At 32.4% G+C, this 25286-nt stretch overlaps 1 protein-coding gene across 1 annotated transcript in view; it reads right to left on the reverse strand.

Moving 5' to 3' along the window:
* LOC143386198 (roundabout homolog 2-like) overlaps nt 1-25286 on the reverse strand; it is a 144572-nt gene that overhangs the window by 38567 nt on the left and 80719 nt on the right. The window contains 5 exon segments of the mRNA XM_076841450.1: nt 653-778; nt 1180-1463; nt 6659-6784; nt 8229-8271; nt 16630-16812. Coding sequence (XP_076697565.1) covers nt 653-778; nt 1180-1463; nt 6659-6784; nt 8229-8271; nt 16630-16812 — 762 coding nt within the window.

A 25286-nucleotide genomic window follows, 5' to 3' on the forward strand; every position in this document is an offset into this window, starting at 1 on the left:
TATTTCTATCCAATAAAATGCGTTTTTCCTTACGCTTGTTGGTTTAGCTGATATTTCTCAAATATATATTAAAAGTGACAGCATAAAATAGTTATTGTTATCAAATATTGTATTTTTTGAAGTAAAAATTAATAATTTCACATATTAACATTCATATTTAGCATAGTAATCATTGAATTGATAACTATTACATAATATTTGAGAGGTTGTCCTAAAATAGGAAGTTATATTATTGGCATCCCGATATGAAATCATCTCTGAGATTATTTTCATTTCAGTTGAATTTATCTTTTGATATCAATGACCTGGAGTTAACTTTCATGCATGATCTTTTTATTATAAAGTTCTTTGGACTCATATATTTGGTTCAAGATGGAATGGACTCATCTGCTCTTTAAGGAATAGTAATTAGTAAAATGGCACTATTTTTCTTTCAATACATTATTGTGCAGTTAGTACGTAAGTGATGACAATGATTTTTATTGCCCACCCCCACCAAGGCATAATTTCACCAGGATCAACTGTTATTGTCATTTGAAAGATAAATGCCTGACAGTGGCTTGCGATTCAATATTTCCTCATCAGTTGTTAGGGAACACAGGTCATATGCTGGTGACAAACAAATATTTCTCCTTACTGTGATGAGACCAACCTGAGAGACTGCCACTCCTTTCTGAGCTGTTGTGAGAGCTGGTGGTGCTGAAATCCTGTGACTGGTTGTGTGGCATTCTATTAGACAATCCCTCAGCCAATCGGTAGTCAGGGATGTAAAGTAAGGCTAAGGGTTAAAGTCAGAGGTCATAGTGGCATCATGTGATTAGTTCACAGCACAAGCCCATGCAGAACATGCAGTTAGCAACTCAGAAGCGGATGTAGTGGGAGAGTGGAGGAATGACTCCTCTAGCCTGTCCTAATGGAAGTACAGATGGATTGCTGATCACTATATTGAAAAACAGCTGAAAGGATGAACCCGATTGGTGTTGGTGTGTGGTAGCGGCGGTGGAGGCAGTGGCGGTGGTGGTAGGAATTGTTCAAGGTACTAAATACATGCCAGTATGTTTTTTTAGTTTAGGTAGTGAACCTGGTAATGCATCACTGAATTGAACAACAAATACTAATTTCTATCTCATGCACAAATGACATGAAGTTAACTTCTCAGGACAGAAGAATGTGACTCACCATTGTTACCTTTGTTCTGTTCGGGCAGAGAATAACCAAATCCCATCAGATCTGTTTTTTGCTGAATTGAGCTTTTCCACTGTGGATCAGGCATATCGACAGCCAATTCATGGATGCTATTGGAATGCAAGATCTGTGTCGTGGCATATGGGGTAGCCTGTGTTATTTGGCTGGAACTGTTGTAAGTGGTTTTGGTAGTGAAGTCAATGCTGCTATAAATGGCTCCATATGAGAGCATCTTTGCTGATTTATCCCCTTGGCCTGGAACTGGTGGCAGCAAATCCGTGATGAACATAGGGAAATGAAACAATTTAATGACACACAGGAAGCCCAAAACTATGAGAATTGAAGATGAAAAATAAATTTGTCATGCCACACGTTTGCATTTCAGCTGAGATGGGCTTCATGAACCAATGAAGGGTAGATGATATACAACCATCGCCAAGCTATCAACCTCAGTGACAGGCAGGCCTACTGCTCGTCCTTCACGTCTCACTGCTTAACACATCCCTTCCCCCATTTCCTCTAACCAGGAATGAAAAATTTGGGATATTTCACTACGGAAACATGCTTTCAGTTTTTCACTATGTTTTAGAATCAAGGAAAGTGGTAGCAAGATACAGCAGCAATGAACAGAGGGAATCTACAAATTGTGCCTGAAAACAGCTCTTTCCACTTCATCCCCAAAGATATGGAATATGGCTGCTAAATAGTTGCAAAAATTTCCAAAATTATACGACCCTGATTTTGAAATCCATTTTTCTGAAGTTTTTACTTGACATTTATGTGATCTGATTTTATAACTGCAGAAATGGAGAACTGATGGTAGAAAATGTGTTCTTTTTTTCTTGCATAACAAAGGAAAAATTTCATGAATAAGTCATTTCCATAATATAGCAGGATTTAACTATAGAAAAAGCAACCTTAGTGATCAGTGAGTTTAATTTATGCTATCAACACTTAGAAGTGGAGAATTACAGTTTCACGTTGTAATACAGCAAGAGTAAAATTAAACTTCAGGAACAACACTGAATATCAATCGGTCCATTTATCATTTTGGTATGCTGAATTATCTTTACAGGATGCTTTATAATTCAGATCTGCCACCTCGCTCCTGAGCTCTTTTCCCTTTTCAGAAGAAAGACACTAAGTGAATCTAAAAGAGAAATCACTAACTCTAGTATTAATCATGTACAGTTAAGATAAATCTAATTATAGTGCAGTCCTGAATAATGTATGTTCTGAAAATATCACTTCATAGGACTTGAGGTCATGAAACCACTTGATCTCTTCATTATAAGACATTTCAACTGTCTTTAAAACTTTTAGATTTGATAATGCCCATAGTACTTGAAATAAAAGTGCTTACAGAAGTATTAGCTTTTCTTTGGAATTTTATAAATACTAAAAAAAATCTTCATTAACAACAGTGACAAGAAATTTATAATATATTGTGTAGAGTGTGCAATTTCACTCTTTCTGAAGTTTTGAAAGTCTGGAATACCAACCTGTTTTACAAATATGTGGATGTTTATTGAAGTAAAGATTTTAAAGGCATCTCAGTGAGACTGTTACACATATTCACATTTTAAATTATGCTAGGTTGCATAAGCAAGAAATTGTTTTTGGATTTCAGAATATCAAAATTGTTTTTCTGTCATTATTTATTTGTTACTAATAATTATAGAATCTGATTTTAAGAAACATTGTTCATTCTCAAGTATTAGTATCATTTTTTTTAATTCTCAGAACCTTGAATATTTAAGACTATATCAAAAATTGGCAAAAAAAACCCACCAGATCTTTTTTTTTTGCATAAGTTTTTGGGCTCTCTCCACCTATCTCTCACTGCTGAATATTTGAATATTAATTGAATAGAAATGTTTCTCCTACATGGACCTCAGTTTCTCATATCTTGAACTTAAGGTTCTCCAGAGTCCCTTCAGTTACATGTTATTGAAAGGGTTCTGTGCTCAAACAATTAAAAAATGGAACAATATTGTCCAAGAATATAATTCTACATAATATTACTAACAATTAAACACTAAAGTTATGGCTCTGGAAATAGAGTATCTCTTTTTCTCTGCTAGATGAAATTATAGTCAGCCTTCCAGCCTAAGTGCTTCTATATTGATTTTTGGGCTGCATGTATTGTCTTCAAATATTATTTGATCACTCCCACATTTTCAAAAACTAAATTAAATTATATCCAACACTGAAACATTGGAGGATCACACATGAATATCTGTATGTGGAGGAGAATCTTATAACACGAAATACTCTGGAACTCTGGACTAGCCCTCCATTCAACAAGCTGGCTCTGAATAAGTGCGGCCATCATTAGGAAGGACTTTTCATTTAATATTTCTTGCTGTCCCCGCCAACCTTAATGCTGTCTGACTGGCACTTGTTAACATTTGTTTTGGAAACCTATGAATTCGAGAAACCTTGACTCCAGTTTGGATTAGTGGTGCAGCTTTTGAGTACCTTGGCTTTATTTGTATTCATGGATTTATTTTATTTTTGCCCAATGTAATTATTTGTATGAAGGACTGCCTTCCTCATGGCATCATAAGTTACTTGAGAACAGGAGCCTATTGGATATATGCTTTCATTACCATAATTCCTCACCTACTGTTATGAGAGTAAGCACTTGCTGATGGAATGTTTAAATGCATTTCTCATAGTTTGCATTGGTAAAATGCAAAATTATGAGATAATTAATTTTTTCATTTTTCAAAATATGATTTTCATTACATTCATATATTGGTATTCTATTTGTAAAGGGAAAATGTCAGTATCCATGCTTATTTTTCTAAGTGAATGTGGTTATAAAATCATACATATGAACCCAACTTCAGACTACACAGCAGTATAAATAAAATAGCAGAGGCATTAAAAATCTACCAGACGTGCATTCTATATCCACTTCTCAAATTATCTTGCTTAACTCTAGTCTTTTGACTTTAAACATGTAAATATGTTTATGTATTTCACAATTATGCAAAAGACATAAATTTAAATATACAAAAATGTCCTACAGTATTTCTGGCACAAGTGTTTAAATGACTATCAAATTGAAAAGAGAGTGGGTAGAAACTGGAAAAACTTAGTCTTGGCCTTGATATTCATGCCATAAAAATAAGGTACAAATGGAAGAAAAACCCTCCATTCTACCTTCAGTTAAATTGGACTAAGATATTTTAGATGTTAATTTAGCTTGCTAGCCAACAGAAAAAGAAAATGTTTTCTCCATCTGAGGCATGTATCTCTTGATTCAAAGATAGAACCTTGTGATGTTCTAATACAAAGTGTAAAATAGGAAGTTATTATTGACTGATAAAAACTTTGGGAACAGAATTCCTTTAGGCAAAAATCAGTCTGCATTTTAGGGGAAAGATGATCTGTTTCCTTGGTTGGGAATACTCAGACACACAAACTTCCCAGGCGACAGTAAAGGCATACAGAGAGAAAGCAGGAAGTCAAAGAAACTTACAGCTTTCTTTGTATTTTCTCATTTAATCTGATACCTTTGGGAGTTGATTATGCAGTTAAGCTCTGTGTGAAAACTATATATTGTCATCCATTTAATTCTTATTACACACCTACGAGGTAGGGATGGTTATCTTTATATTTTATTTTCAAGAAGGAAAAGGAGTTAATTGAAATGATATTCATAGAAATCAGGCTTATGAAATACTTAGTAACTTTATAATTTGAGGTATTACTTTATATGCAAATACATTGTTAATCCATCTTGAAGAGAAAATGCAAGGATCCATAATTACTCCAATTTTTTTAAAAATTTTTTTTAGATGTAGGTGGACACAATGCCTTTGTTTTTATTTATTGATTTTTATGTGGTGCTGAGGATGGAACCCTATGTCTCACCCATACTAGGTGAGCACTCTACCACTGAGCCACAGGCCCAGCCCTTCTTTTTAAGTGTATATGCTTATATAGTCATACATGTGAAATCCACTGCAGCTTTTAGTAGAACTGGAACAGTTTAGCACAGCCCTGGGTCTTCCGAATTAATTCTCCAAGTGTGGAAATCTTCTAGTGTGTCTATCTAAATTTGCTTTGCTTTACAAGAATCTCCGAATTCCTCACTCCAGTTTTCTACTTTTTCCATTCTCCACCCAGAAGAAGCCTGAATGATTTAAAAGTGTTTACATCTTAGCATTCTCCTCTTAAAAATTCACCAATAATTTCTGATTACCCTCTGGACAAAGTTTAAACTCTTAATGTGACTTAGAACATCTTTTCTTTCTTGTCCCTTTGTGCTTTCTAACATCATTGAACTCAACCGTTAGGAAGTTCCGTCTTTCCCTTCCTTCTTATCCCCTCACCTACCCTCCCTTTCAGTGCTGGGTAATCAACTTAGGCCCCTGGTCATGCTGGAGAAGTCCTCTACCAATAAGCTACATCCACAGTCTCCTATTAATTTCTTAAAAAGATTGAATGTCTGTCATTTTGTCTTTTAATTTTTTTCATTGTAGATGGACAACAATAATACCTTTATTATTTTGTTATTTTTAGGTTTGAACCCAGGGCCTCACATGTGCTAGGCAAAAGCTCTACCATTTAACCACAACCCCAGCCCAATGTCTCTCTTATTTCTAGTCTCTTATTTCTAGCAGCCTTTATTTCAGCCTTTTTTATCAGGGTACTGATAAGGCAGTTCAAGTCCATTTACTGTCTGCATAGTATTGTACCAGGAGAAAACTTATGTATAATTGCTGAGCCAATCAGGGAATTCTCTACTCCTCTCATCTTTATCTAAACTAACCTATCCAATTGACCAGAAGAAAAAGTGCATTTGGGAGGAAGCAGTCATTATTTATATTAGATACAACTCTGTCTCTTTAGAAAAACCTATGGAGGGGAGTTTAGCGTGAAATTTTGGAGGTTTTATCGTGTCAGCCACGTTGCACTGTTTTATCTTTGCTTTGGAATAGCAATTAATGATTGTAGAATAGAAAGTTCTCTCTGAACATGCCACCCCATCTAGTTAACTGTCTTCCTCACATGAAATAAAATGGGATAAAGGATGATCACTCTTTATACCAATATTATATTCTTTCTGACTGCCATAGTGCCAGGTACACAGGAGGTACTCAATAAATACATGTTGAATAAGATTTTGAAAAATGAAGTATTTGTTCCAAAAGCATAAACCCTAATTAACAGTATATTCCCTGATTTTAGTTACCTTGTACTGATATTCCTAAAAACAAAATGTATTATGGATACTTCCACATTAATAATGACCTTCTTTACTTTATTTTTTAAGGTATTATAGACACACTAATTTTATAATAAAATATTTTGGAAACATACAGCAATATTAATATATGTGCTTTATTCTTTTAACTATGGAAGAAATACTCTCCATCTCTTAAAAATATCTGGAAAATGAAAACAGAATCAAAAACAAAATTAAAAACAACATTATTTCGAAAAATACAACTTACCTCCACGCCCAAAATTTCCAATTTCATTTGGGCCACTATTGCTGTTGTTCACTGGCAAGGTTGTGGCTGGCCATGAATCATCAAGCCATGGATAGCTGGGATCACCCGCATTTAGAAGGCCTGGGCGGCTACAACAGAAATGAAAAGGAAATCAGACTATGGAGCTCAATGAAAGATTTTGATGCCTGTCTCATGCACTAGAAAGGATTAAGGAATTTAAGAAGATTTTAATTGAATTTAGAATTAAAATGTGTAGGCTCTCAAAATTAAAGAACTTTGGCAATTCATTAAGGCTATGTATTGATCAACCCTGTCAGTGGAAGAAGTCTCTTTGCCTGGGATCCTGTCAAACTCCACAAGAAATCAGACTTCTGCCCTGTAATTGGTGGGAATTGGCCATAGTAGTAACCCCACACGAGGTTTGATGATAAATTGACACCTCAAGGGAACAATCTTTCAGAATGGCTTCTTGGTATTAGCCATTTCCAGGACTTTGGGTTATTTTGTTCCCAGTAACTGCAGTCCCAACATGAATCTGTCCTCTCTAACCTGTCACCCTTATTGTGAGCCTTCATGTTTGATTTAGAGTCAAAGAACTTGAAAGAAATTAATGAACAGTACTTATACTGTTCCATCAATAGCACATTTCCAAGTTCTTTAAATGGAAAAATATCAGGGGGCTATTAAGTGTTTTTCTGAAGGCAATAAAAGACACCTGTGATCTGCTCCAGCATGTGAGTATAGTCTACAAGGAAAATTTCCTTCACATCATATTTAATAAAGAATTCCGTTCTTTAATGTTAAAATGGGATTTTGATTCCTTTCCAAGTTATTAACATATTTACAAAGAAATAGAACATCTATAATAATTGTACCTTTTTGTTGTTGTTGTTGATAGACCCCTTCTGGTATAATACCTAAGAGAAACATGTGTTTCTATGGGAACTGCAATAAGAAGATTCAACTGCTTCCTTGCTACATCCACTAGTTCTCATTAGACTTAATCTCTTTTTGCTAAAATATTGATTAAATGGGAGATTGGAAGTTATTACCAGAGCCTAATTACAATCTCCATATTGGCAAAGGGAAAATAGATGAGGATATATGGGTTTGTTATCAGCTTTTATCAATTTCAATTGAGTATCCAAAGTTGTGGAATCCAGTCCTATCAATCTACAGCCTATTCATCATCCATGAATCATTTACTTTGTGATCGATTATATGTAATTGTTCACTCACAGCAATTTAGTGTGAGCCAATAAGGAGTCTTAAACAACAGCAACTTCATTTGCTAATGTCTAATTAATGCAATAAACATCCTGCTAACAAATGAACACATTCCTTGTGATATTTACCACTAATTTCTTCAGGGGCATCTGGGAGATATGAAACATCTGGACTTGATTCCTCTAAAGTGCACAACAGATAGATCATTAAACCTAGTAGTAAGCCATTTAACTCCTCCTAGAATTCTCAGACTTATAAGTGATCATTTATCACAATAATAGCTTCTTACTACAGAGTTTTTCTAGTCCTGATTAAAAATACTAATAAAGAATCTCCTTAGCATACCTTCCATTGCTCATTATTCCTCCATCTCCTCTTTGATATGTAACTGTAAAAAAAAACACAAAAAAACAGAAAGGCATGTACACACACAAGTTGTCAATATTAATTACAATTAATAACAACTCATATTGGACCTCAGTTTAGAACTAAGCCTATGGGAATTTTAACAAAATATAATTAACATAATTGTGCAGATAGTAAAAAACAGTGGTTTGGCTCAGGGCAAAGTTATCACTTGCTCCAACTTTAATAGAATATTTCAAGTTTCTTCAAGTCAAAAGTATGGATAAATAAAAGTGACAATTTGGATTTAAACATCAAACACTATTATAAGTGGTGGACCTAGTAATCCTGGATGATTGACACAGCATTAATGAAGAGTTATCAAATAAAACTGCTAATAATAACATAAAACTGTCTTAATTAGAAGGCATAAAGCAAAATATATACTAGAAATTGAAACAGGAGAGTTTTAACAGGTAATGTCTTTCCAACAAGATAAGAAAAACAGGTAACTGTTATTACACATTGCTTATCATCACAGATCCTTTTAAGTATGCTAATAGTTATTATGAATTGAATAGGTATAATTACAGTAGATGTAAACTGTAACTAATAGAGAATAGCATATTCATGAAAATAAAAATTTAACCAATTTATACTAAATAGACTCCAATTATATGTAATGATCACAAGTTAAAATTTTCTACAAAACTGTGTGACTTATTAACAATGTCCACTAGTATCTAATAGAACCAAGGTCAATGAAGCCACTCCCTCCACTCAATGTCTTCCACTCCACAAAGCTAACATTGAGCAAGTGGACTTCCAGGAACAGCCAAAGAATGTAAATATCAGTTGTGGGCCATCACCTTATCCCAAACTGTTGAAGCCAAATGTATTTAGACTTCAAAATGATTCATACCCGAGAAAGATAATATACTTTTCATACTATAATGTTTGAAGTAGCAAATTGCACTCAAATTTATGTAATATTTGTCCAATGAAAACTGAATATGAATGATTATAAAGTCTAAAATAGCTTCACACTAGTTTGTATCAAGTTTTGCCACTAAATTATTTAACTAGAAAATTATGGACAAGGTATTTGTTAAGAAACTTACAGATTACAAAATTGCAATAAACTTGAAATTCTAAAATCAAATCAAAACAAAACAAACAGCAAGGGTCAGTTAAATCAATCCCTGGGAATGAAAGAAAAATACCATTTTTCACAGTTGTGAAAACAATACATCTTATCTTTGGAACAGGATAATTATGTCTATTAAAAATTGTTGCTTGGTGACTAAAAGTGAAATTTACTAAAATTTTAATGAAAGAATTCATATTTCAAGTAACCAAGCATATTTCCACTTAAGATAGACAAATTGTTTGGATACTTTTTCATTTAAATGGTTCTCCAAAATTCTTCTGCTTTTCAAGTTTGAGCTATTAAATATGATAACTCTTTAAATTTTGTAAGTTTCCAAGCACTGTTTCCTAGGCCCATATGAAAGGTCATCTAGTAACATTACTTTTCATGACACTACCAGGCAATATGAACATAATTCCAAGGGTCCATCAGGATTTCAAGACAGTAAAATAAATAAGGGCCTTCAAACTGGGATCTGAAATATACAACCTTATCATTTTTTCAGGTAACACCTCAAATGCATTGTAAAGCAATCCTGACAAAACCTTAACATCTGCCCAGAATTGGCAGTAGATAGCTCTGCAGAGATGATGAAAAAATACTGATCACTACAGAGTGACTTCAGGGCTTGGAGTCATGAATCAGCAGTGCAACTGTATCACATTGTGCCTCTTATTAATTGCTTTGAACACAATAGAATTAATCTGAAACAATTAATGCAAAAAAAATTGAGCACTAGAGGTATTCAATAAAGGCCTGATTAGGACACACACATGTAAAAATTCATTTTCACAATGTGAAAGTGGTACAGCTAATTAGCTTTCCATCTGATGTGACTTTCCAGTTATGTGGCATTTTAATGGAATATCAAGTGATTGTTTTACTCTGCCAAAAGGGAGTTAAGATAATGCTGTGAACATCATTGCAAATATGCAAATAAGCAGGTTCTGATGGGCTGCATCTCAAAAATGTGCTGTTTAAGAGATATGTGAGATGCCACATAGTTCTCCCTAATTTAGATGACTTTTATTTCATCATCCAAAATTTCTGATACTGCCACAGGAATAAAGTATAGCAAAGAAAAGAAAAGAAGCTGAAGCTGAGTCACAAAAATTGCGTTGTACTTAACTCTATGAGATAACCAATGGCATATTTTCATCAAATGTGAAGTTTAAAGTAGTATGACATAATACTCAAAATTCTATCAAAATATATCATTTATTAAGGTTAATTTGCAGATGTGCTAGAATATAGACCACATGGGATGGTCCATATCTGCCAGTTGAGAGCTAAATTTGGAAGCAAAATAATTAATTTCAAAGCATTTCACATTCAGTATTCAGGACATATCCATTTTATTTGTGTCCTAGTCGTCATTAACACGTGTTTCTCAAAGGATTCTAGACTGCTAATAGTTTGTCAAATATTCTATAATATCATTCATCTCTATCTCTGCATGCCCGCTAACATAGGAAAAACTTCACAGAACATTACGTGAATACCTGAATAACTTAAAATGGACTCCATAAAATTTAGTATACACAGGAATCTTTCATTTTGCATTTTTCTGTCACAGAAGAAGGAGGCGGACGAGGAAAAGAGGAAGAAGGAAAGTAGAGTAGGAGGAGGAAGAGAACACACACACATATTTTCTCTTACAGACACTGGTTAGCTGTGTTTTTAAAGTGAGGGAAGAAAGGGGACATCTTTTCACACTTCTTTTTTTTAATGTTTTGCTTCAAAATATTTAGATTAATTTCATTTTGAAAAGTAGAACAAGAGTAACTTAGTCTAATAGGCCATCAAAGGAGACTACAAAATAGAATGAAAAACTAAAACTTCTAAAATGGAAATAATATATAGCATTTTGATGAATGTTTGTGTGTATGTAAACGTGCAAGTATGTGTGTGTGTGTGTGTGTGTGTGTGTGTGTGTACGGGCATGTGTAACATAAAAATAAATGCCATTGCATACTACAAGCTATTTTGAGGTAGTCCTCATTTATAAGAAAAGTTTAACTTGAAGGTGAAAGAAAGTAGGGTGAGGGGGTGATAGATCGATGGTGAATAATCTTTTTCTTGTTATTTTTTTATAATTTTGAAATCACAGTGCAGTAACTTTGTGCTCATCAGAAATAAATTTGGAGTAACTTAATTATTACAAGCTCTTAATCAGAAGTTTGTGTGGAATCTCAAATTAAAAGCTTACAAGGCATAACATACAGAAATTTTGACCAAAAATGAACTGAATACTAATAATGTTTCCAGAAATTTCTCCCACATACCAGTGGGATTTTTCAAAGCTATATCATATACAAAGTAAGTCTACTACTATCTGACAGGATTAATACTACATGTCTGCCAGAACTGGGAGGAAAATGTAACTATGTGGTAAATTGGCATTTTGAGGTAATGTAGCTTTCAAAGTGCATATCTCTAGTAGTTCACATTTTCCTACTCCAAATTCTTGCAGCCAATTCTCATTCTCTTTCCTGATATGCTTATTTGGCAAATATGAAAGCATATTAATCCTTTTTAATAAGCATTAACTCACCCCAGATAATCAGAGTATAAAAATTCCATCAAATCTTTTAGCTGCTTTTGGAGAGTACTGTCAAGTAACTTATTTCACCACCAGTTATAAAACCTACGTGTGAGGTGTTTAGCATTTTCAAAATTTCTCACTCATGAATTGTTTATATTTACTGAGTTTCATAAAATGTTAACCTCAGAGATAATATTCAGAAAACATAACTTACCCTTTATACTTCTGGAAAATTACATTTATTTTCATTAATATTTGATGACTTCAGTAATCACAAATAGAAAAATGGATAGCAGAAGTTTGAAAAATACTGTGCATTTATCATAAAGATTATAATACAGTTATATACATTTATACTGATATATTTATATGAACCTTATCAAAGCTATGTAGATTTTTTCCAAACTTACATTGTCCTTTTTTCTATTGTCAAAAATTATTACAGATATTACCAAATATTTACTTCAAATTCAAAACCACTTAATATTTTCTATCTAAATTTCTACAACTTTTTTTTATTGTTTATAATAGTTTAAGGACTGAATATGTTGAGCAAACAGGACCCCCATTGGCAGTGATATGGAGATTGATAGTGCTCAGTGAAAATTAAGGTAGATGGCGCTTCATGTTGCTTATAGAAGTATGATATTATTTTATTTAGGATATGATACACAGAGATGCTTTTAGCTCTTGCAGCTGCCCTTATTGCTATGGGTCAAAACCTGAGATATGTATTTATATCTGAAGAGTTTAAGTAAGTGATTAATATGCAGATATAAAATTATAAGTTGATGTGTAACATTGTCTCAGAGGATCCTCGACTTTCTCCTATGTGAAGAGGCAAAACATGTTTAGGCCAGATTTTCCTCCCAGATGATATGAATATATAGATATACATTAGATTCTTGATATTTAATCTAAAATTTAATCCATTACTGTTCTCTGACACATCTGTTACACCTGCTGACACCTAAAAGAAAGTATTAACAGTGATGAGCAGTTTTTGTTGTTGTTGTTGTTTCTTTTCTAAGTCTTCAAGTATAATTTTCTGTAATAATGGCAAGTTCCAAAGGAGCTATAGTATGAGTCAATGGGTAATGTCTGGCCTACATAGAGTTAGCTAAGGCATCCTACCCAGAGTTTGGATCACACCTTGTAAAGCAATTCTGCACTTACACTATTTAACATCTTCTTTTTCCTTCCTCTAGTGGATAAACAGAAATGAAGAAGTAGGAAAAAGGAGGTCTGAGAAAAAATTTAGCCTGGTCTACAATCTTACAGTCAATCCAGCTGCATTGAAAATATGTTTTCTAATGTAGGAAAATTCCACCAAATATTTAATTATGACCACAACTGAATTTTGAAATAATTGTGCTATAAAATAATTTAAATATTGACTCAAAGTGGAACCTGATTGTACAAAAAAAGTGTTTTATCATAAATCAACAATTAGAGACTGTAAATATAGATTTGAGACTACATATATATTACCAGGTAGTGAAAAAGTACATATACACTTCAGACCACATTTTGCAAATCAAGTCACATTGCTTGAATTCTATTTGGTTTAGTTTTCACTTTTCTATTGGTATATTATAGTTTTACATAATAATGGAATTCATTGTGATATATTTATACATGCACAACTTGGTCTGCTCACAATTTGGTCTGCTCCATTCCTTCAAACCTATCATCTTTACCTCTCTCCTCTCTCCTCTCTCCATATTCCCTTGCTCTAGTCTTCTGGGTCTCTTCTCTATTTTTTTGATATCCCTTTCCTTTCCTTCCTTCTGATTACCTTCCACAGTTTTTATACTATAAAATTATAAGACTTACTAAGAAATCTGTATGAAAACCAAAATATAAGCAAGGCCAACACAAGAATTTTTAAAATAATTGTTATAAGACCTTCGAGGTAAAAAGCCCTTATGAAATCTCTCTGCTCTTTCATGTATGATTATTAGCTCATACATGAAATGTCAAAAATAGAAACAAAAGATAAATACATATTCTATTACTCATTCAAAATCCCTTGTTCTTTAAGTTATAAAAGGATGAGAATGTGAAAACTTAAAAAGGTGGAAGACAGGTTATTTTTGGAGGAAAATATGTAGAAAATATCACAAATCAGACATGTAATGCTAGGTATCTGTGGTTTGGCAAATTTTCATTTGCTTCTCATCTGGAGCAGCAGTTGCTAGAAGGCAAATTACTAGCTGAAGGGAAATCCATTCTGAGAGTAAGCCATCTATCAATTAAGTATAAAAGTTTTGAAAGGCTTTTCTCTGGCTTGGCCTTCTTCCAAAATATTTGAAGGGCATAGCACATTCTGAGTTAGCAGTTTTCTACAAGCAGATGGATATCAATCACAATGAGAAATGATAATGGGAAATGTACTATTCTTGTCAAGCTCAAAGACCAACAGATATTTTCAAATTAAGTGCATAGGTTTTGCAAAGAATGGCTGTTAAAAAAAAAAAAAGAAGTAGTAGAAGAAAAAGAAAGTCAGCTTAATGTGATTGTACTAAAAGTGCAAACCTACCAACTATGAGAGCTATTTCATTTGTAAGTCATGAATGAATGAAGAAGTATGAAGTTTAAAAATGCACCATTCCAAATATGGATATTTTAGAACGCTGCACTGAAGTGACTTGCATAGTTCATTTTTATTATCTCTAAAGTCAAGTGAAGGGATAAACAAAAAATTTTCCTTGAATTAAATCAATTCTTCCTTATTTTTTAAAATCATTTATATGTATGTCTCACAGAGATAAAATATTACATAGTAACTGATTAAAGAAAGGCTGATGGGCAATACATTCATGGGTGAAGGCAAGGGGCTAGAATGCAAAACAAGAAAGTATATGAGAGTTTTTTTATTGGTTGTTCAAAACATTATAAAGCTCTTGACATATCATATTTCATACATTAGATTCAAGATGGTTATGAACTCCCAATTTTACCCCAAATACAGATTGCAGAATCACATAGGTTACACATCCACATTTTTACATAATGCCCTATTAGTGATTGTTGTATTCTGCTACCTTTCCTATCCTCTACTATCCCCCCTCCCCTCCCCTCCCATCTTCTCTCCCTACCCCATTTACTATAATTCATTTCTCTCCTTGTTAATTTTCCCATTCCCCTCACAACCTCTTATATGTAATTTTGTATAACAATGAGGGTCTCCCTCCATTACCATGCAATTTCCTTTTCTTCTCCCTTTCCCTCCCACCTCATGTATCTGTTTAGTTTTTTCAATGTCCAAGACTCTATACTCAGCAGTTAGTTCTGAGCACACCTCTCTGGGAAGAATCTCTAATTGGTGCAGTGGTTTAACACTTGGATGATAGAACATAAGAAATTGGGCAGCCAAGAACCACTGAGAACTGAGAATGGCAGAATGTCAAACACATGGAAACCTCTGTTCAATGGATTTGCCATACTCCTTTTTCTACTCCTGGAATTTATTTTGACCAATAACTAATAAATTTAATCTTCACAAGATGCAGACATAAGTCACAATATCACAACTAGATTATTATGTTTAATGCTGTCAAATAACACATGCAATACAACTGAATGGGTGGTATGTCGTATATTTTTCACTATGTACATATTGTATTTCATTATATTAAATCTTCTATTTTTAATGTTTTGTTAAAAAACAAATGTCTTAATAATATTTTATTTTGACAGATCCTTTGCTGATTATTAAAAATGGAAGACTGAATATAATGTCTCAGAAACTGTTTAAATGTCTGTAGGATGATATTATTTTAAATAGGTCCACTTACAAATTCTAGAAAGTATGAAATATTGTCAGTTTCAGATGAATTGTTGCTGTTAGAGATAATATTTAATGTAAATTATGATCAAAATGTAATTGAACATAACTTCAGCATTGAATATCTTCTCTCATTTACCCACTTTATGATTTTTATCTCTTTCTCTCTATCACCTGTTTTATCCCTCCCTCCTTTGGAGATAATTTGAAGGTCATAATATCTAATGTCCTTAATACTCTGTCTAGGATTCAAAAACAATTTATTTTAAAAAAAATAGAACATCCAAGGTTTTTTGTTTAATTTTGGTCTGCTGATCTGCTTCTTTCCCTTTTCCTTTTGCTCCTCTCTCCTATTTTTTTTTCCTTCTAAAAGGCTGCAGTTCACACTGAAATAGACTACACCATTTAAGTGAAGAGTAAATCACTCCACTCATGCCTCATCAGTTTTATTAATATTGGTGAGATTTTTGCTTGTTTGTATTTTCCTTCTGGGACATTTCCTATTGCAATCTGCATCCTGACATACTACAAGCTAGATTCCAAATCTCTCCTTTATTTTCCTTTTGTGTTTTAGTAATGCTGTTGCCTAAACAGATTTTTCAAAGAATGTCTTAATAGTGTTCAAAGTATTTGCGTGTGGTTTTGAAGAACTAATTGAGAAAAGCAGCTGAACATTTTATCACTGTGCACTCTTGTTATGCTTCACTGGAGATACAAGCAAAAAGATTGCCTAAAGTCATAAAGTGATATGGTCAAGAGAAGTATGTGAAAGTAGGTTGTTTATCATCGCATTTTACAGAGCAAGATTTTAAAACAAGCCCAAATTATTCATTTGTTCTTTCATATACTTTTTTTTCTTTCTTTTCATTACATTCTTAAAGATAAGAGGTTTTCTTAACTGTAAATAGTTTCTTACCAGCATAATTACTGAGGCCCTTTCTCTTCTTTCTTCGCCAATACAACCAGATGCTAAAGCCCATCAAAATTACCCAGCAGGCACCACCAATACCAGCTATAAAAGCCGGTTGCTTCACAACATCAGTGATTTGTTCAGTTATGCTGTTATTGTTTTCAGTAATGACAACTTTATTCCTTTTTCCTATAGAAGAAACAACAGTGTCAGTAAATATGAAGACAAAAATAAATGCAGACTACATGTGGGGTGCATCAAAGGCACAGAAAATCCCTGTAAGCTCAAGTAGTATTTGTTCTGTCCTGCAATTGTGACAATCATCAACATACATATGTTGCATGTTTAAAAAGAAGAATTGAGACATATCCTTAAAACCATGACTAAGAATATTGCTCTCTTTTTTTTGTTTGTTTGTTTTGGTTTGCTAAAATTCTGAACTACTTCTTGATCTATATCCTTATAAATAAGGACTCACACAAGTACTGGGAACTTAAACAACAGTAATTTTTTTTGAGTTAAGCAAAAATATTTTTAAAAATAGTTCTCAGAAAAGTAAGCAACTACAGCATTTAACACAGGTATTTACCAATTGATTTTTGGCCATGTATTTGTTTATATTCAAATGTTCCTGGTATACAAAACTATATAATTTCATGTTACCCTTTTCTTTTGAACACCTATGCTTTAACTTTCTCAAAGAAAATTTGCTATATAAAATCATTATAATCATAAAAATGTCTTTTTGTAGAGATCAGCATGTATAATTAAAACCTAATGAAAAGGTAAATCTCATGTATTTGACTAATTTAACAATGATTAAATATCAAATATGAGAAACAACTTTAAAATAATTTTAAGATCTTCATAACTAAAATTATATATATATATATACATGTAAATCTAGACAAAGATTATTCTGGAGGTGGTCATGTTTTGAAAATTTAGAACTCTCAAAAAAATTAAGAAAATTTCAGTCTATATTTTTAATAAGTTTTAAACTCATGGAATCAAAACATCACGAGAGAGTGAACATTCAGATACTTATTTAACAAATAAAGAAATTCAGACCTTGGGAATTAAGTGATTTGTAAAGTAAATATCACATCTAGTGAGTATCTAATCAAAGACCTTCAACAATTGAATTGCAAGCAAAATATATGGCACATTTCAGTGTATTACATGAAAAGAATGTGTAGGACTGTCATTACCTTATGGCAATGTAACTATTATAAAGAGCATGGTCCTTGAAGTCCTGGATTGGAGTACCATCTCTGTCACTTAACTAGCTAGGTAAGCAATGAACTTACGTAAGATAACTAATCTTAAGTCTCTGTTTGAGTTAGTCAGCAACAACATTGTCTACTTCATTCATTTGGGGAAGAATCAAGGAGATGATACATATAAAGAGGTTAATAGATGCACAGTATCTTTTTCACTGAAAATTATGACTCACATAATGGTAAGAGTTTTACTTTAAGAGCATTTCTGTTAAATTCATGTCATTATGAATTATCTAGATTTGAAAAATAGATTTACTACTTTTAATACAAATAATTTTTCGGAATGAAATATAAGTCAAACTGTAAATGACTAGTTTACCACACTCTTCCCCCTTTCTCCTGGGGCAGAAAATTAACTTTTATCTCTCAGACTCACATGGAGTTGAATACAACAAAGTAACTGAATGTTAAGTAATAGTGTGTAGGTACAAATGATGCACAACATCTTGGGCCCTAACCCATTATTTTCTGTAACAATACTTTACACTCTTTTTGTTTCCTTTCTTGTTAGACAGAGACAAAGGGTCTATTGGAGGATGCTGAATCTCTAAGAGATAATAGGGCTAAGTTTGGAGGGATACAAGGTTCCTGGAACACTATATGGGACCCTGAAACCCCATTTTCCATTTTGAGGACCTGTCTTAGACTAGACTATAAGTAAGGCTATAAAGACCTTTTATTTTGTGAATACAAGCAAAATGAAGGCTTAATGAAGCTCCTTATATTTCCTTATACATACTTATATTTTATTCCCCAAAGTTATTTTGTATTAATTTCCACATTTAAAACCAGACTCACTTAGGTAATAAGGCTACTTTTTCCTCCAATAAGTTTACCCATAAAAAATCATACATATAAATACAATTAAAAGTTTACTTAAAATAGCTTGCATTTTCAGTACTAGATTTGTTGATTTTCTTAACTATTAACAGTTACCTAAAAGAAAATAAATACCTTCTAGTGCAAAGAGAAAAGAAAAATTTCCCTTCATTTTTATAAAGAGTCCATAGAATATTATTTAGTATGGTACAATACTTATTTTGCCAAGGTGTGTTACTATTTTTTAATGTTCCTAGCATTTTTGAAATAATGTTATCAGTTGGACTAATTAGAGCACAGACAAGGATGTGTGTGACCTGTAATGCTCCATTGTTCCTGCAGACAAAAAAATATAATGAAATCTAATGTCTCCCTCCCATTGGAGAGTAATGAAGAACAAAACTAATTTGTTGGACTAAAAATTATTTAGACACATCAGATTTGATTGTACCTATTACTGTGAAAGTTTGCAGCTGTTCCACATATTATTACCAACTATGTAATGTAAGCATGAAAAGGCCAAATGATTAGAGAGACAATAGATATATTACTAATCAAGACTCCTGAAAACTGAAAATCAATGTAAAATTTTTACATGACATATTGCTTGATAGTTATGTATGTGAACAAATGGTGTTGCATTTTTGTGCCTGTAAGTTTTACGAATGATATGGGCTTATGGACACTTTCATATAAAAGTCCCTTTCCCATGGAAAACTGTAGAAAAAAGAATAACACTGGTTTTAAGCTTGCATTAGGTCATACATTATATTTTTCAATATTCTAATTAATGGTCTCCTTATGGAATCTTTTGAAATGAAGAAAACTGAGAGGGTAGAGATAAAACAGTACATTTGGTCTGGCATAGGACAAATGTAAAATGAGGAACTAGAAAATACATCAAATGACAATATGCAATTTAATTAAAGCAAAGGGGAAACGAGAGAGAGCTTGAGTCTCTTCAATGCTGTATCCAGTATTAAATTAGCAATAAGGAGAGCATGAATTGAAACAGAAAGGAGATTAGCCATCACTATTCAACTAGGAATAAGAGTTGTGTAGATAATGTTATCAGACAAGATGTGAAGGTAGATATGGATGATGATTAAAGAAACAATTAGGAGGTTTCTCACTACAACAGTAGATATTAAAAAGAAATAAATCTCTTCAGACAAATAGACTTTTGGGGGCTGAATTCAGCTTGTGTATGTATGTGTGTGTGCACATGCATCTACTCATTTACTATAATTCTACCTTCTATCATTACCCCTCAATCACAAAATATTCTAATTATCTGAAGAGAAGATAGGAAAATAATTTACTAGATATTTTTAATTTCATAGGAAAATTTGAATCTTTCTATGGTACTCTAAAATTGTTTTAAAATACTCATTATTCATTTGGAGACTCTGTCTCTTGTAAATGATTAAAAAGCTAATGAAACTTTTTGATTTAAAATAATCTAAATTCACTTAATTAGTTTATGTTACTATAAAACTGTTCAGCACATTACTTTGATTGTCATGTCATGGGATTGGTTATATTTTATATTTGTTATTTTTTCTTTGCCTCCAAGAGCCATAGTTCTCCAATATATTGGGAATCATCAGTCACTAGGAAAAGATGAAAATGCCCTTCCTTAAGAAATATACTTATTTCTAAAGTATAGAAAAATAAAACATGAAATGCAAATATAGTTGTTTGGTAATCTTACTTATCTTCAAGTTATAATAATTATATTTAATAAATCCATTATATATACATATATATACATACATAAAATGACTTTATTACTTTATGTTACTATAAAACTATATATATATATAGTTTTATATATATATTAGAGAGACACAAAAAATAAGTTTCTTACTTATCTAGGGGCACTCACAATGAACTATTGCATTTAAACCTGCTTCATATATAGTTTTTAGGGAAACAATTAATGGCATATTTCTAAATACTGTAAGAGAAATAAATATGTACATATGTGTGTGTATATATATTATTATATACATATATATTATTATATATGTATCTATGTATCAGTTAAATCCTTTTGGGTATACCTGTATTTCTTTCTTATTCCAATTTATTTTAGAAAAATCTCAGAAGGGTAAGATTGTAGGTTTCCCTCCGGTTAAGAAATTAATTCAGTTTTTACAACTAATTAAGAAAGGGAAGGCAATTTAAAGAAAAGGTAATACTTTAACTTTCTCTCTTCAAAGTTATTAATGTATAAAACAGAGAAAACTCAGGTAATCTAAATGTTTCAAAATTATGACTGAGTTTAAATATATACATATTAAATACTTTTCAGTAGAAATAATTATCTAGTCAATAGCAATATAGCCTCTATATGCTACTTCAAAAAATAAACTGAGAATAATGGGATTGGTGTTATGGTTTGGATCTTAAAAGCTCTCCCAAAGATCTCATGTGATAGGCAATGCACGAGTGCTCAGAAGGTGAAATGATTAGATTATGCAAGCTGTACCCTCATCAGTGGATTAATGCACTTGATAGATTAATAAATTGAACAGACTGCTGTATTAACTGTAGGCAGGTGGGGCAGGGCTGGAGAAAATAGGACAATGTGGGCGTGGTCTGGACTATATCTGTCCATGTCTTTTTCTCCTCTCTTTTGCTCTCTGCTTCCTTCCTGCCATAAGATGAAACTTTTCCTCTAGTAGGCCCTTCTGCCATAATTATCAGCCTCACTTCAGGCCCAGAGCAATGCAGTTGGACAACCATGAACTAAATCTATGAAACCATTAGTCCAAAATAAACTTTCCCTCCTCAAAGTTGTTCCTGTCAGGTACTTTGGTCATGGAATCTAAAAGCTAACTGGCTTATACAAATGCATGACAGATATTTTGAAAATATATAAATTCTGGGAAAAATATTTTGAATACTTTTTAAAGAATCAATGGCCCTGCCAAGCAATTAGAACAGAGCTAATTGATAGAGATTTGACTCTAGAAATAAAAAAAGCCCTATTAGAGGAAATATGTGTTGATAAGCCCCCTCCACCTTAGAGATATACTTAGCTCATGCAATATAGGGAAGCCAGAGCCCAGTCTCAAAAGTCACATTCTTAATGGTATGATGAGCCAGAAGGTAGAGTTCAGGACTGCAATACTTACTGAAAATTAAGGGGAAAACTATGAGCAAAAGAAAGCAGTGGATAGTGAATTCCCAAATCTCCAAATGATCCCCACCCCCAAATCTTAGGGTGAATCCTGAATTATGCATGTAGGAATAAGATTGTAAGGATCTCATGAAAATCAAAAACTAGAAAGATGAAAGACTGAAGAGGGGTTTCATCTGATAGCTATTAAAAATAACTTAGTGATTGAAGTTTAAATTTCATCAAGTTAGGGAGATCAGATAAATATATTACACTTTTCATTGAAATCCTAGGAGGGCCATGCCTCCAAAGTAAATATCAAACCAAGATTTTGCCCTATGAATAAGGGGAATACATGAACAATTCCATACTGACATAATTTTAAAAAAAGAAAAATTCTAGGTATTTACCTAGACTGTATTCTAGAACAAAATTAACATACTTTAACAGATAATACAATTTTTATAATGTCATCAGCAATAATCAGTATAGAATAAATATTACCAGACATGCAAAAATAAGCAAACAATAACAACAAATTAGAAAAATATACCCCAAGGTAAAAAACTAGAAAATATACTCAATAAAAATATACCTTGATACAATACAGACATTGAAATCAGGAGAAATGGGTTTTAAAGCAGTTGTTATAATGTGGTTATAGATTTAAAATGTTAATAAAGTCATAATGAATGAATCTATAGAAAATATCAGAGGGAAATGAAAAATATAAAAGAAAGGAAATAGAAATTGGATATCAGAAAAATATATTAAGTGAATAACTCCTTGGATAATTTTACCTCTACCCAGGAAGAAATAGCAGGCATGGGACATGTGCAAACATCACAAACAAGACCAGATTAAATACATAAGAAAAAGAATGTTATTGTGATCTCTAAGATACAGGAATGAAACAGGGGATCTGACTGAGATCATTCATGAACTAACAACAAGGAGTCACTAGGAAAGCTCAGGGATTAAATTTATGGAGCAGAGTATCAAGTGCATAGGAGTAACCAAATTTTTTTTCTTATTTTAAATTTATTTGAAAGATGCTTGTGTCCTTACAGAAAAAAAATAATGCACTATAATTTACACAATGATAATTATTACAAATTTAAAAATAAATGGTATGGCTAATTAAATAGGATGAGAGAAAGAAATGAAATTTTACTTCAGATCCTTGTAGGAAATCTTAGAGAAGCCATTACAAATATAGAAGGGGCTGAGGCTATAGCTCAGTTGGTAGAGTGCTTGCCTTGCATACATAAAGGCCCTGGGTTTGATCAGCACTAAAAACAACAACAATAACAACAACAAAAAACAAATATAGAAACATATTTAAAAATCCATTAGTGGAGATAAAATATAAAACTGAAAGTTTCTCAGTTTGTACAAAGAATGCAGAAAGTAACACAGATAACACATAGCAAGTTGATAATTTTAAATCCCAAAGTGTCAATAAATACACTAATGATAATCTGAACACCATGATTAATAGGCAAAAATAATCAGAATATATAAATAATGAGACCTGTTAATATGTAAATTAAATAACAGAAGTGCACATTACATGCAATGAAATAGAGGTTAATCTAAATGACTGGAAAATAGACAAATCTTGCAAATACTTGGAAGAGACTACACTGCCTATATATATATGGCTATATTAGTATCAGACAAAGCAAGTTTGGGGGCAAGGACTGAAGAGGGAAATCTTATAATGCTAAAGTATAAGTTCATTTAGAAGCTAACATTCTTAAAATGTGATCATTTAAACAAAGGAATAAAGACATGAAACAAAATTGTAGGCTGAAAAATAATGCACAAATCCATAATTATAATAGATTTCCAGACCCTTTCTTTGTATTTCAAAGAAAAAAAAGAAAGTCATTAATGACTAGAAAAACACTACCAAGTTTACTTTACATTTATGAAATACAAGTACATACAAGATTAAGTGTTGAGCCATAAAATTACTCTATATTTAAAAAAATTAAATTTACACAAAGTACATTCTCTGTCCTTAAAGGAATTATATTAGAAATCAGTGAACAAAAATATATATGGAAAATTCCCCAAACATTTGTATATTATGCAATGTATTTCCAAATTACCTCAGAAAAAGAACAGAAATATATAAAAAAAGAAAAATTATATACTCCATAATAAATGGAAACAATATATATCAAAATTGGGAATATTTAGCTGAAGAAGTGCTTCAAAATAAAGTAAAACTTTAAAATATTCATATGAGAAAAATATTCAAATCAGAAAAAAAATGTCCCCCAAATTAAATAACTATTGGTCTTAAGAAGCAAAATAAAAGAAGATGAAATAGCAAAAAACAATTAATTAGAAAACAAAACCGAAAAAGTCAAATGTTTGTAATTTTAAAATATCCTTAAAATTCCTAAATCATTATGAAGATTGAATAAGGTCTGGAATTGTAGCTTAGTGGTAGAGTGCTCGCTTAGCATATGGGAGGCACTGCATGTAAATAAATAAATACATAAATAAAAGAATAAATTGATTAATTAATTAACTAAAATGTCTATCGACAGCTAAAAAGTATATTTTAAAAAGACTAATAGTAATAACTGTGTGTGGAGGGGAGAGATAGAGGAGAGAGAGAGAGAGGCAGACACAAAGGGGTACAAAGAATAGGCAGAAAGGTCCATACAAATTCCCAGTATATATGAAAAAAAGAGAGATGCTACTGTTATGTTTTGGATCAGGAATGTCTCCCAAAGGCTCATGTGTTGGTCCCTAATGCAGTAATGTTCAGAAGTGAGGTTTTGGGGAAGTGATTAGATCATAAGGCTCTGATCTTCTTGGTAAATTAATAATTTGATGGCATTCTAGGGAGGAGGTTGAAATTGTTTTGGCTGATAATAGGCCTTCTACCTTTCCATATACTTTTCAAATTAAGAAAATAAATATGAAGTCATGGATTAGGAGAAAATGTATGTGAGATATACAGCCTAGTTGTAAGGAATGCTTCCATAGGACAGGACTTTGGAGACTATCTTCCATCTGTAGCCCCTTCCTCTTTCTCTGCTTTTGGGCCAACATGAGTAACTTTGCTCTGACATTCCCATTTGCCATGATCAAGTCAGGCCCAAAGCAATGGCGTTGGCTGATCTTGGACAGAAACCCCTGAAACCATGAGTCAAAATAAATCTTTCCTTCTCTAAGTTTATTTTCTCAGGTATTTGTCACAATGGAGAAAAGCTAACATAATTACGACATATTCTGCAGACATGGCAAAGATCATAAGGAAATACAACCAACCACATGATAATAAATTCAATAACTTAGATGAATTAGACAAGTTCATTTTGGGGCCACAACCAAAAATCTACTTACCACAGCCAATACAAGGAGAAATTAAAAAAATGCTAAATAGATCTATGTTCATTGAATTTAAAAAA

This window comes from Callospermophilus lateralis, unplaced genomic scaffold, assembly GCF_048772815.1.
Source record: "Callospermophilus lateralis isolate mCalLat2 unplaced genomic scaffold, mCalLat2.hap1 Scaffold_831, whole genome shotgun sequence".
Classification (NCBI taxonomy): domain Eukaryota; kingdom Metazoa; phylum Chordata; class Mammalia; order Rodentia; family Sciuridae; genus Callospermophilus; species Callospermophilus lateralis.